Here is a 12,303-nt window from a genome sequence, read left to right on the forward strand (position 1 = left end):
TTATAATAAGTGAGGGGGTCAAACTTGAATATAAGATTACAAAATTTTTTATATTCACTAGATGTGAGATAACATCAAACTAACAGTCATTAACTTAAGCTTTAGAAACATGGGAGTGTTCTTGCTATTTTTCTAGCAAACATTATCATTTCCTCAATAGTTTTCTCCTTATGGTACCCATGTTTCTCTTCGATTCAATGTCATGAAAAGTGTATGCTTTTTGTTTTCTCATGATTGTATCAGAATTTTGCTTGCTTTTATAAACCATGCATAAATCTACAACCTTTGCTTATTTGTAAAGGATTAGCAAATGGATTGAAAAGGTCGGTTCGGGTTCGAGATCTGATCCGGCATTTGATAAATCTTTCTTAAACCCTTGGCCTTGGTTACGGGGTCTCATTTGAGGAGTTAAAACGATATTTGAAAAAAATTGTCTTTTATTTAGGTGCAAAATGTTGTTTGATTTAATTTACAATAACATCGTACAATTATTTGTAACATGTAACATTGTGTGAAATTTAAATATTAATATATTCTTAACTGTTTTTTATTTATGTTTTGTAAAAAAAAAATTGTTTAATTAGCATTAATTAACTCAATTTAATTATAATTACTCCTTAAAATTCAATTAGTGCAATTAACTGGTAAGAAGATTTTTTTAGCTATTGTATTTTTGTCGGAAAGAAGAGGACTCAAGAAAAAAAAATTTTTTTTTTGGAAAGGTATTATCTTTCATCGAAAAGGAAGGGATAAATATACGAATATAATAATAACTTCCATAAAACATTGTATTAAAACATTAATCCTATATATAAAATTAGTAAATACCCTTTTTTAGAATTAGTACATACTTACTATTGTTAGGCAAATAGTTCTCTAAAATGAAGAACAAAATTGAAAGCTTATTATAAGATAGGGTCAAATCTTGAAAACAAACAAAATAAATGAAATAAAAAACAAAACCCATTTGATTTTTTTTCTTTGCTTTTGATCCGTTCAAGTCAAGTTTAATTTTAAATTAGGATTAGATCCGTGTTTCACTATGGAACTATTTTATTTGTTTAAATTATATTTTAAATATGAAAAAAGTAAAATATTTATATCAAACTTTAATGAATGATAATATATAAATAAACATAAGTGTATTTATTTTTATTATAAATTATACATTAATTATATATAAATATAATTTTTATTAAATTAAGGTATTAAATAATATATTTATTAATAATATATATTAAATAAATAATAAAAAATATCCTACTATATATTCTGAGGAGGATCAAGATAGAACACCCCAAATTAGATCTTAACTTGACCTAAATTGTTCAAAAAAATAAAATTTAACCTAATTTTCATTAAAAAAAATCCCATCAATTGGACCATAAAGAATTAAAATTTATTGGATATATATTATTTTATCATTTCTACATCTATTGATTTTTTTTTATAAAATTTATCAAATAAATAAAATTAAAAAAATGGGATGCACATGAATTTATTAAATTGATATATTAAATAATTTTTTTAATAAAATACATATATAAATATAAAATTAAATAAATAATAAAAATATATTTTTTATCCATTATAAAACAGAGGTGTAATAGCCAACCAAGCTCGATTTAAAACAACGTAACCAAATTATTTAGAATTAAAAAAAAGTGCACTAATTGGATTGGAGCGAATCAAAACTCGTTTTATATGAGTTTTTTTGTCATCTTTATCATAATGATTTTTTATTATAAATTTATCTAATAAAAATATAAAAGTAAAAAAATTAAAAAAAGTAAAAAGATAAAAGTTTAAAAAAATCAAAGAAAATGAAATAAATAAAAAAAAATGTGCTATATGGACATTCGAAACAGAACGAAATATTTTAAATCTACTTTCAATCTAATCCTATTTTCAGAAAACGCACTTATATGGATTTGTGCGAATCTAAATCAACGGGATATGAATTGTTCTATCATTTTTATTTTTATTAATTTTTTTAAAATTTATTTAATAAAAAATAAATTTAAAAATATATATAATAAATCTAATAAAAAATATTTAAAAAAAATTAGAGAATAGAAGAACGGACAGTGTTATGTGAAAATTTTCACCTTCATTCTTTACAAAAAAATTTAATAAGATGATTTTCTATATAAAAAAATTTCTCAAAATTACAGTCTCTTTCAACCTTAAACTCAATTTAATTATAATTACTCCTTACAATCCAATTAATGTAATTAACTTGGAAGATTATTATTATTATTATTATTATTATTATTATTTGCTTCGTTGGAAAGAAGAGGACAAGGGCTCAAGAAAACTTGTATTTTTTTGGAAAGATATTCATTCATTGTCTTTTTTTTTTTTTTTAATAAACAAAGGAGAGAAGGATAAATATATGGATATAATAATAACTTCCATGAAACATTTTATGAAAGAATTTAATACAATATATATTAATTACTAAATATTTCTTTGAATTAGTACATACTGTTGTTAGGCAAACAGTTCTGTAAAAAAGAAATTGCAGCTACTTTTTCCAAAGAAATTATTTTAATAATTTTGCATTTTTGCTTGAAGAATGGAGAACAAAATTGAAAGATTATTATAATTACTGGGCAAACTTGGAAATAAACAAAATAAAATTAGTTAAAACATTATAGCCTCAACCAACTGAAATTTCCACGCACCAGAAAAAAGTCAAAAAGCATAACCCATTTGATTTTTTTTTTCTTTCCTTTTGATCTGTTCAACTCAAGTTTAATCTTAAGTTATCCCGAGAAAAAAAAAAAGAAAACCATTTTAAGGTAACGAAAGAAAAAATTTTTCCAAAATGCATGATTTTTGCTTCACAATCCCTTATGGATTGATTCTTGTGGGTGGAGGAGTTTTTGGGTATTTGAGGAAAGGGAGCACAGCATCACTTGGTGGGGGTGTTGGCAGTGGATTGATTCTCATCATTGCTGGATATTTAAGCCTTAAGGCTTTGGAGAAGAGAAAGAACTCTTACCTGGCTTTGGTTCTGGAGACTGGTAACGTTTTCAAACTCTCAACTTTCTAACAAACTTTTGTCTTTTTCTTTTGTTTTATGAATTTTTGGTGGTAAATTTGATCTGCGTTTTTCTTTAATTGCCTTTATGATTTGGTCTTAGGAAATGATGAATTTTGTAGTTTAAAGGTACTAAATTTGATTGTTGCTCAATTGTTGGGATGGAAAAAGTTTTGACTTTTGTAGTTTATGGATCCAAGATTTGATGCTGCAATGGATTTTTCTAATGATAAACTTGATGTGGTTGCTTTGTTTTTGGATTTGTGATGTTGCATTGTGGAAATATCAGTTTGGTTTTTGTATATCCAAAGTGGTGCTATTATGAAACCAGCTTAAACAAGTCTGGGTTTAAATCTCAGCATCTGTAATCTCTTTTATGTTCAGGTTGAAGCGTCCTCGTAAAAGAAAATGCTATTATCTTACTGAAATTGTAAGAAAGTGGTCTTTGTTTTAGCTTTGAAATGGCTTTTCTCAACTATCATGGCTGTAACTGTCTTTTGGTCTTCTTACAGCTATCTGATGCAATAGATTATTAAGAAGCTTTCATCATCTGAAATTCGATATTATGCCTAGATTTTGTGATATAATATTTCAGGACATCTGCCATTATCTAGTCTTAATATACCATTTGAGAAACAAATAGATCATTACAGATAAGCTGATTGTCACTGTAGGTTATGTTCATGGAAGGGAACTTTTATATTGTATATGCTTGATTTTTCAATCATCCCTTTCAATGACAACACAAGTTTGTTCTTTTTACTGATTCATATAGCTTTAAACCAGTTACCGCTGCTGTGTTGACATGGGTCATGGGACAACGTTATTACCAAACTTCTAAGATTATGCCAGCTGGAATTGTCGCTGGGATCAGGTATGTAGGTCTCCTATTTGAACTTTTTCATTACCTTCATATCACATTATATCATGACTGATAATATACTGCCAAATTTTTTCATCAAAATTTTCTGGCATCACAAGGTCGATCCATATATCAATATAAAATCTAAGCTCATATATGGATAAATATCACAGAAGATTATCAACTTTAGAGTGCCCAGTTATGTGCCTTACAAATATCTCCATTTTTTGGTGCAAAGGAGGCCTCAATGTGGGATAAGGAAAAGGGTTGCAGATGCTAGGATTTGAACGCAGACTAATAGCTCCTTTGCATGGTGTCAATCATCAAATCTCCATGTCCAGTCCATTAACCTATCGCATAATGACTGCATGCTGCATTTCAACTTGTGTAAAAGTCTCCTGATTTTCTGATTCTTTCATGATGATTAAGTTGTTGTGTTCTATCATCTATCTACATTCAACTAGAAACTGATTCTCGGGTCATTAATTCGTATTATTTCCATTTGTGATTCCAAAGTTTTACTGCCTGTCCTTAAATCCTCTGCTGTTTAAAACAAATCCTCTGTTGTTTAAAATAAATCCCTTGTTCCTTGCCTCCTTTTTGCCACCTCTTTTGAATCGAGGACGAGGGATTATTTTAAGTTTCTTTGTTAGTTTGACATTCATTTAAAATATGGAGTGCTACATTTTAAGTTTCTTTGTTAGTTTGACATTCATTCAAAATTTGTAGTGCCACAAACTCACATGCCATTTTATTGCAGTGCTCTTATGACCGGGTTTTACTTGTACAAAATTGCAACCGGTGGCAATCATATTCCAGCCAAGGCTGAATGATAGTGCTGAGAATATTGGCTTCACCAGTTTTAACAGATACGTCAAGATCATTGAAGCTCGGATGCTTGTAATCGAAACTTTAATTTCTTGAATAAGTACTCTGATGCGTGTATGATGCAAAAGATAACCTGTCTTATATGTGAAAAAAACCTGGCTTGTGACCAAAATTATGTTGGTTATAAACAATTTTGTTCTTGTTAAGTGAAAAAAACCTGGCTTGTGACCAAAATTATGTTGTTTATACACAATTTTCTTGTTAAGTTCAAATTTCTTGTCTTGGAATGATTAATTCACTTAATGTCCTAATGAGATCAGGTTTATAGAGTGAGTTTATTATGCGAATTGTAATATGAATTTGCGTCCTGGTATATTCTCTATGAATTTGCAGACATCCAGGCTTGCCTGGGAACCAGAACTGCAGTGTTCGTTATAGATTCTGCTGAACTTAAATAGGAGATTAGGATTAGTACCTTTTTCTTCAAATTACAAAATGTCGAGTTACTAAAGGAATTTCAAATCCACTTGGAGGCCGTGCTGTGGGAAGGAAATTTTTTATGAATTGATTAGCATGGTGTGATAAGTGTGTTCAGAATAACTCGGAGATGTACTAAACAGAACTCAGAAACTTCTTGTCGCTTAATAAAAAATGCCAAGGAATTTAAAACACTTAATCCCCATATTTTTGCCTAATTTAACAAATCAACGGCGAATTTAAACTTCAGGTTACATGCAATCCCATGGACTCTTTCTAATTGACATCAATCACTACAATTTGTCTACATTAAATAATGCTAATGTTGCTTGAAAATGCCATGAAAATCACTTGATTATAGGGTCAAAGGAAACTTACAAAGTTGGAGCAACAAGAATCTTGCTAAAAAATTCTCTTTGTTTGGTGATGAAAAGGAAATATGAATAATCCAATGATGGATTTAGACAGAAGAAATTGAAAAATGGACGGCGTGTATTACTATGCTAATGGTATATTAAGAGCTAGATTCCACTCCTAAAGCCGACAAAAGATCATCAATAATTTCTTCTTAAATTTCCCCTTCTCAGCCACAGCCTATGAATAAAGAAGAGAAACGAGTTACAAGTGCTTCGATTCGAATCCCAAATTTGTTGAATACCATTTGTCATATATGATCGCATGAATGAATTGAGTTAAGCTCGGACTCAATTTCCTCTGCTTTTAAACATCAGCTATTCCTCTCTCCCACTCCCCTCAGCCATCAGCTACGTTTCTCAGACCCACACCCATGAACACCATCATCACTATTTTCCTGTTTCTTATCCCCATCTTCCTTCTCCTAACCAGGAGAAAACGATCATCAGGAAGGCTTCCTCCTGGGTCCCTAGGACTTCCAATAGTAGGTCAAAGCCTTGAACTTCTCTGGGCCATGCAAGCCAACACTGCAGAGCAATGGCTTCAGAAAAGGATAAGAAAGTATGGTCCTATATCGAAGATTAACCTATTTGGCAAACCATCTGTTTTCATTTATGGTCAGGCTGCAAACAAGTTTGTATTCACCAGTGACAGCAGCACCATTGTTAACCAGCAAGTAAAGTCAATTAGCTCAATTCTGGGTGATCGGTGTCTTCTGGAACTGATTGGTAAAGATCATAAGCGAGTCAGAGATGCTCTTGTGTCATTTTTGAAGCCTGAATCATTGAAGGAGTATGTTGGAAAGATGGATGAAGAAGTCAAGAAGCACCTTGAGATGCATTGGCATGGCAAGCAACAAGTCAAGGTATGTTTATTGAACATATGAGTTATGTTATTCAATACTGAACACTTACCAGTGCCTTAGAAAATCAGATCCTGGAAAATTAGACAACTTGTCTTTGTTTTATTACTTGAGGCTATCTGGATTTGAAACTGATTATTGGAACTAAGAATCCACCACTTTACCAATAGGTCACCAGCTGTTGGCGACAACTTATCATTTCATTATGGAGAATTAGACATTCAATTCTCCTTATCTGTAACTCTCATCTTTGTATATGATGCTTCTTCCTATCCTCGTAGGTGTTACCACTGATGAAAACCCTCACATTCGACATCATCTGCTCTCTTCTATTTGGACTTGGACGAGGCACCAGAAGAGACAAACTTTTCATTGATTTTCAACACATGATAGACGGAATGTGGTCGGTACCAGTTAATCTGCCTTTCACACGCTACAACCGCAGCCTTCAGGCAAGTGCAAGGGCCCAGAAATTGTTGAAAGGTCTCATTGGTGAGAAGAGAGTGGATTTACAGAAGGGTGCTTCTCCTCGCCAAGACCTCATCACTTGTCTGCTTAGCATTCGCAATGAGAAGAATGAACAAGTAATATCTGAGAAGGAGATTATTCACAATGTTAAGCTCATCATGGTTGCTGGACATGACACTTCTTCTGTTCTCCTTACTTTCTTGGTGCGCCTTTTAGCTAATGATCCTGCCATTTATGCAGCTGTTCTTCAAGGTACATATGAACATGATGTTATTTAACATTAAATAGACATGACAATTCATATCTATTTCATGTCTAACTCGTATAAAACACAATAATTGTTGTCAATAAGTCAAACATAAAACATATTTTTCTGTATTTACCAAATTCATACATGACTTTGACTAAAATTTTAAACCCTATCGCTTTCATACTTTTTTTTTATTGTTTTCGTATTATGTCATCATGTATCAGGTCTAACTTTAAGGTCCACAACTTCATAAGATTAACATCAGTTTTTGAATTTGTCAATTCCTTTTTCACCATGTGTGAATGGACTAGGTAATACCCTTACTTGAAAGCCATTGAATCTTACAATTTGGATGATTAAATTTAGTGAAAATGTTGCAGAAAAGGGACTTATGAGATTAGGGTTCTTGTTGATATGTGGTTGCAGAACAAGAAGAGATAGCAAAGAACAAGCCTAATGGGGAGCTTCTGACATGGGAAGACCTGGCCAAGATGAAATACACATGGAGAGTTGCAATGGAAACTCTGAGGCTGTTCCCACCAGTCTTTGGTGGCTTCAGGAAAGCTGTAAAAGATATCGAGTATGGGGGATATCTCATTCCAAAGGACTGGCAAGTAAGTAAAACCATACATTCCTTTCCATTTTCTCAGTATGTCAGATTTTTCTTTTTTATTATTGGAACTAAGAGTCCAACACTTTATGAACAGACAATGCCATTTGTTGGCAGTATTTCAGGTTTAATAGTATCTTACTGATAATTTACTTATTCGTATGAAGATTTTCTGGGTTACGGGCATGACACAAATGGATAACAGCATATTTCCAGAACCATCAAAATTTGATCCGACTAGATTTGAGAATCCAGAATCAATTCCACCTTACTGCTTCATTCCATTCGGAGGGGGACCTCGGATATGTCCAGGATATGAGTTTGCAAGGATTGAAACCCTTGTTTCAATTCATTATTTGGTTACTCGGTTCACTTGGAAGTTACTATCAGACAACTTTTTCAGCAGGGATCCAACGCCTGTTCCAACTAAAGGACTACCAGTTCAAATCAGTCCGAGAAAACTATTGTGATGGTTCACTGAAACTATGATTTTTTGCACTTCAAAGAAACTTGCAAGTTTTCTGTCGCTGATCAAATGATGTGAATTTTAATTTAGTAGAAAGGTTAGTGTGCCTGAAAAATAATTCAAAAAATCTTGAATTTTAGCTCAATTGATACAGGCAATCATCTTCAAAAAATGACATCCAACATATCTGAAGTTCAAATTCTAATACTTACAACCTTTTATCCTCGAGGCACGACCTCATTTCTACAAACAAATAAGGAAAAATAGTGCAAAAATCTTAGAATAATAATCCAAGACAGCTTTCCTAACCATGTTAGAATAAGAGTAAAATCAAACCTATGCTATGTAGCTGTTAAGACTGGTTCTTCCCCAAGTACTCATCGAATGTGAATTATAAAACAAGGAAAATTAAAACCTTACAGCTCCACGTATAAAAACTAGAAGTTCACTAAAAAATATGGCATTTGTAATTCTGTCCTCGTCGATGTTCATTTTCTATCATGTACAACAATTCAATACCTGACATCTGCCACTCCTTGTCTGATTACCATATTTACAAATTGGCCCAAACAATAGATGTACATACTAACAGTAGTGGTTGACCATTGGATAACGACAAATGGCAGAAGCGAAGCTGTCTAGTAGTTTTACAGCCTGGAGTGCTTTGGAGGCATAGAAAGAGTGAGATACTGTTCATTCATATGGGGTATGGATCTGTGGATTATATGCGGCTAATTTCATTCGATAAGGCCCTGGAAACCCTAAATCCTAAACGGATAATTGTCACATAATTCGTTTTCTAGTTACAACACTCTTGGATTTGGAAAAAGAACCCAAATGAGGAGATAGAGCATACACAGTGGAACCAATACCGCCATCATTAATCATCCCAAGAGCTTCCTGCATCAACCAAAAAGGATTTGTTAGTCCTGTGAATCCAAATGTAACAGTAAGATCATAAACATGCCAGTTGTTGCAAGAACTTACATCTAATAAGGTATCAAGGGCATCCATAGCTCGCCCATGTGTCCATGAAAGCAGTCTCTCTTCCTCATCCACGGTCCATGGTCACAGCCTTGATCCTAAGAGAAACAAGTCGAACAAAGGCAATTATTTGCTTTGGGTACTTGTCTGAAAACACAAAACAGAAGTATGACGAGTGTCGCGGGCTATGTGATCATTATAAATCCTTCAAGTCGCGTTCTCGCGAGCTCTTTTTGGCTCTGATATTGTAAAGTCACACGCAACATTTTCAAATTCAATAGAAAGGAACCCAACTCCTATTATATCTTAGCTCACAAATTTCAGTGTGGCCCTGAACACCCATCCATGCCCGCAGACCCTCGAATTCACATAAGGGCATGCAACCTCGGTTCTTATGAGAATGTCTCAATCTAGCATAGTGAGAATCCGACACTATGTCGTACGCAACATACATAAGGTCTCATGCCTTGAACCCCAAAGCACAATACAAATGCTAGTCAATAGCCAGCCCGAAGCCACACTAGGCTCATTTCATCCCAAGAAACTCATATCTTAGAGTCTCAGCCTTTAGTCTCATTTTAAGCTGTCTGCACGCATGATGAACACCCGACATCATGTCCGTTTCACGTCATGGAACTCGGATGTACTACCTCAGCTGCAGCACACCTCAACTGAATGGTCGCAAGGGTCTAGCAGCGTGCCTTCCTGCTAGCCCGCTCATCTCTCAGATGGTGCCTCTTCTACGTAAACACCATCTTATGATTTTTTGTTACTCATAGATCCGGCTCAAAGAAGGGAAACCGAGATACATAGCAAATGCTACCATCTAACCCCACAATTTAATGCAGGGGCATGATACGAGGTCCATCGGCTTTAACTGTCTCCGAGTTTATTATAACTCGAAGAGATACCTTGCCACACTCATGACTCAACAATACCCGCCAACTTAGACACTATATGTGCCTAAGAATAACTCACTTTAGACTAAAAAGGCCTTGCCTACCTGCTTTTTGAGGAGTTGGTAGAGAACTAACACCAAACATCCCCTATAGCTCTTTAGAGATTTCCCAGCAATACTAACAGGAACTGTTAAATTGTCTGAAATGGGGCACTTTTCTCTTCAGTTATTTCAAAGCCTTTTTCAGCTAATTCAGGGCCCAGTGACCTATCTCTGGCCATCATGATTCTCAAATTCTACTCATCGCTCCATCAACCCACTTGAGAGTCGATGCATACGGCTTCGACCGATAGCACCCGACTGGCTACCAAGCTCCAAGGCGTCCGCACTTGCCTACCCATCTTGGGACTAGAGTACAAATTGGCTGCACACTCAATCAGCTATATGCTCTCAGACTTACACCGCCCACCCACTGCTCTAAGACCATTGTCCCAATCATAAAGCCTCATCCGCTGCTCAGCTTAGGGTCAGCGGCAGGACCAAGGCACACCAAGACCTGACCATGACATCAAGCCTATGCTAGCTCCAGAATTTTATTATGGTCTTTCTTCGACGCAGTTGAACAGATCAAGCAAGGTTTTTCTTTCCAGCAGAAATCACCTCAAATCCACTACCCAATCAAGCAGAAAGTGTAAAAATTTGTAAAGGTTGCATAAGACAAGTCCATTACAGACCCTGCAATAGCACGTCAGGCTTGCAAGCTGCAATAATGGCACTAACAACTCAACATAGGTTTAAGAAACAATGTTGCTAAAAACAAAGCAAAACCAATCTTTCCTCGCGCTCGAAGGAAAAAAGGAACGTGATCAGTAATTATAGCACGCAATAGCTTCACAATCATGTTTTCGTTTTTATGAAGAAATTTGCAGAGTTCCTGCAGATTGATCAAACCTCCATTAAGTGGCCTAGTCAATATCTCAACAATTTGCACCCTGTTTAGCTAAGCACCAAAACCCCATTATAAGCACCCTACCAAGTCCTTAAATAAATTTCTTCTGTTAAAACTTCGAAATGGATAATAAAAAGAAATTAAAAAACTCTAAAAAAGATATTTTAGAGACCATGAATTTATGTATCATGCTAAAAAAAAAGTTTGCAGGTGCATTATCCATAATTAAATAAATAAATTTTAGTCTGAAATTATGCATAAAAAATATCCAATGCTATCATACTTACATTCCATAATGCAACAAAGCAAAATTAGCTGAAAATTAAAAAACTTGCATCAAAACAAAATGCTCAAAAACATAAAACAATTAAACAGATTAAGACAATTCTACAAATATACCAAAAAGAAAAAAAAAAGTAATAATGCTCGTGACATTGCATTAAATAGATAAAATAAAATCAATTTAAGCTAAAAATAGAAATAGAAAACTTGAAAACAAAAGAAAATGCTCCAGTTTAAATTATTTTCCATGAAAGAGATGATTTTGGATACCAACCAAGTTCATAATAGAAATCACCTATCTCTACAAGCTCTACCCAAAATCCAAGCTAAAGGAACCACTCTCACTTTAGCACAATTCGATAAATTGTAACCAAAAATATTTTTTATGAATATCATTTTTTTTTTGCAAAAAAATAAAAATTAGAAAACAAAAAATATTAAAAATAATAAAAAAATTGAAAGTGAATTTTTTTAAACCTTGTGTCTTCGAGCGAATTATTCGATTTGAGACCGAAAAGTAGTCAGCTGTTTATCATGAGATTGGTTTTTTTCTTGTCTACATTCTATCGGCCAAATGCTATAACCATCATGTTAATAAAAAGAAAAAATTATGCCAAAAAATACTGGTTATTATAACTGTTTGGGCCTAAATTATGGGATATGATTTAGTATATGGGCCAAAAACCATAATTTATAAATTAATAAAATAAAAATGCTAGGCCAAAATTATAGGTTATAAATTAGTATTCAATCAATGGGTATAATCGAAAGATTAATTAAAAAAAAAAGTCAAGCTAAAGATTATAGCTTATAAATTATTATTTTGACCAAAAATTATAAACAATAAATTAATAAAAAAAATTGAGCCAAAATTATAAGTTTTAGGTTACTAATTAAGCCAAAAGCT

The 12,303-nt window shown here is 33.2% G+C and overlaps 2 protein-coding genes across 2 annotated transcripts; both read left to right on the top strand.

Annotated features, from left to right (window-relative positions):
- Window positions 1-2,686: 2,686 nt before the first annotated feature.
- On the top strand, window positions 2,687-5,008 carry LOC111287829 (protein FATTY ACID EXPORT 5-like). Its single transcript, XM_022878499.2, has 3 exons — window positions 2,687-3,029; window positions 3,833-3,920; window positions 4,669-5,008. The coding sequence occupies exons 1-3, from the start codon at window positions 2,831-2,833 to the stop codon at window positions 4,739-4,741; spliced, it is 360 nt and encodes a 119-aa protein (XP_022734234.2). The 5' UTR covers window positions 2,687-2,830; the 3' UTR covers window positions 4,742-5,008.
- A 654-nt stretch (window positions 5,009-5,662) lies between these two features.
- On the top strand, window positions 5,663-8,428 carry LOC111287941 (cytochrome P450 716B1-like). The gene is made up of 4 exons (XM_022878637.2): window positions 5,663-6,492; window positions 6,771-7,209; window positions 7,634-7,821; window positions 7,985-8,428. Exons 1-4 carry the CDS (start codon window positions 6,001-6,003, stop codon window positions 8,285-8,287), a joined length of 1,422 nt encoding a protein of 473 aa, XP_022734372.1. The 5' UTR covers window positions 5,663-6,000; the 3' UTR covers window positions 8,288-8,428.
- Window positions 8,429-12,303: the final 3,875 nt, after the last annotated feature.

This window comes from Durio zibethinus, chromosome 4 (assembly GCF_047325235.1).
Source record: "Durio zibethinus cultivar Kanyao isolate XHJ-2024 chromosome 4, ASM4732523v1, whole genome shotgun sequence".
Taxonomy (NCBI): domain Eukaryota; kingdom Viridiplantae; phylum Streptophyta; class Magnoliopsida; order Malvales; family Malvaceae; genus Durio; species Durio zibethinus.

Excerpts from the sequence above, each read along its gene's own strand:
- LOC111287829 (XM_022878499.2), top strand. The coding sequence starts at position 2,831 with ATGCATGATTTTTGCTTCACAATCCCTTATGGATTGATTCTTGTGGGT. Across the intron at positions 3,030-3,832 it reads GGCTTTGGTTCTGGAGACTG|TTACCGCTGCTGTGTTGACA; the intron begins GTAACGTTTTCA and ends GCTTTAAACCAG. Across the intron at positions 3,921-4,668 it reads GGAATTGTCGCTGGGATCAG|TGCTCTTATGACCGGGTTTT; the intron begins GTATGTAGGTCT and ends ATTTTATTGCAG.
- LOC111287941 (XM_022878637.2), top strand. The coding sequence starts at position 6,001 with ATGAACACCATCATCACTATTTTCCTGTTTCTTATCCCCATCTTCCTT. Across the intron at positions 6,493-6,770 it reads ATGGCAAGCAACAAGTCAAG|GTGTTACCACTGATGAAAAC; the intron begins GTATGTTTATTG and ends CTATCCTCGTAG. Across the intron at positions 7,822-7,984 it reads TCATTCCAAAGGACTGGCAA|ATTTTCTGGGTTACGGGCAT; the intron begins GTAAGTAAAACC and ends ATTCGTATGAAG.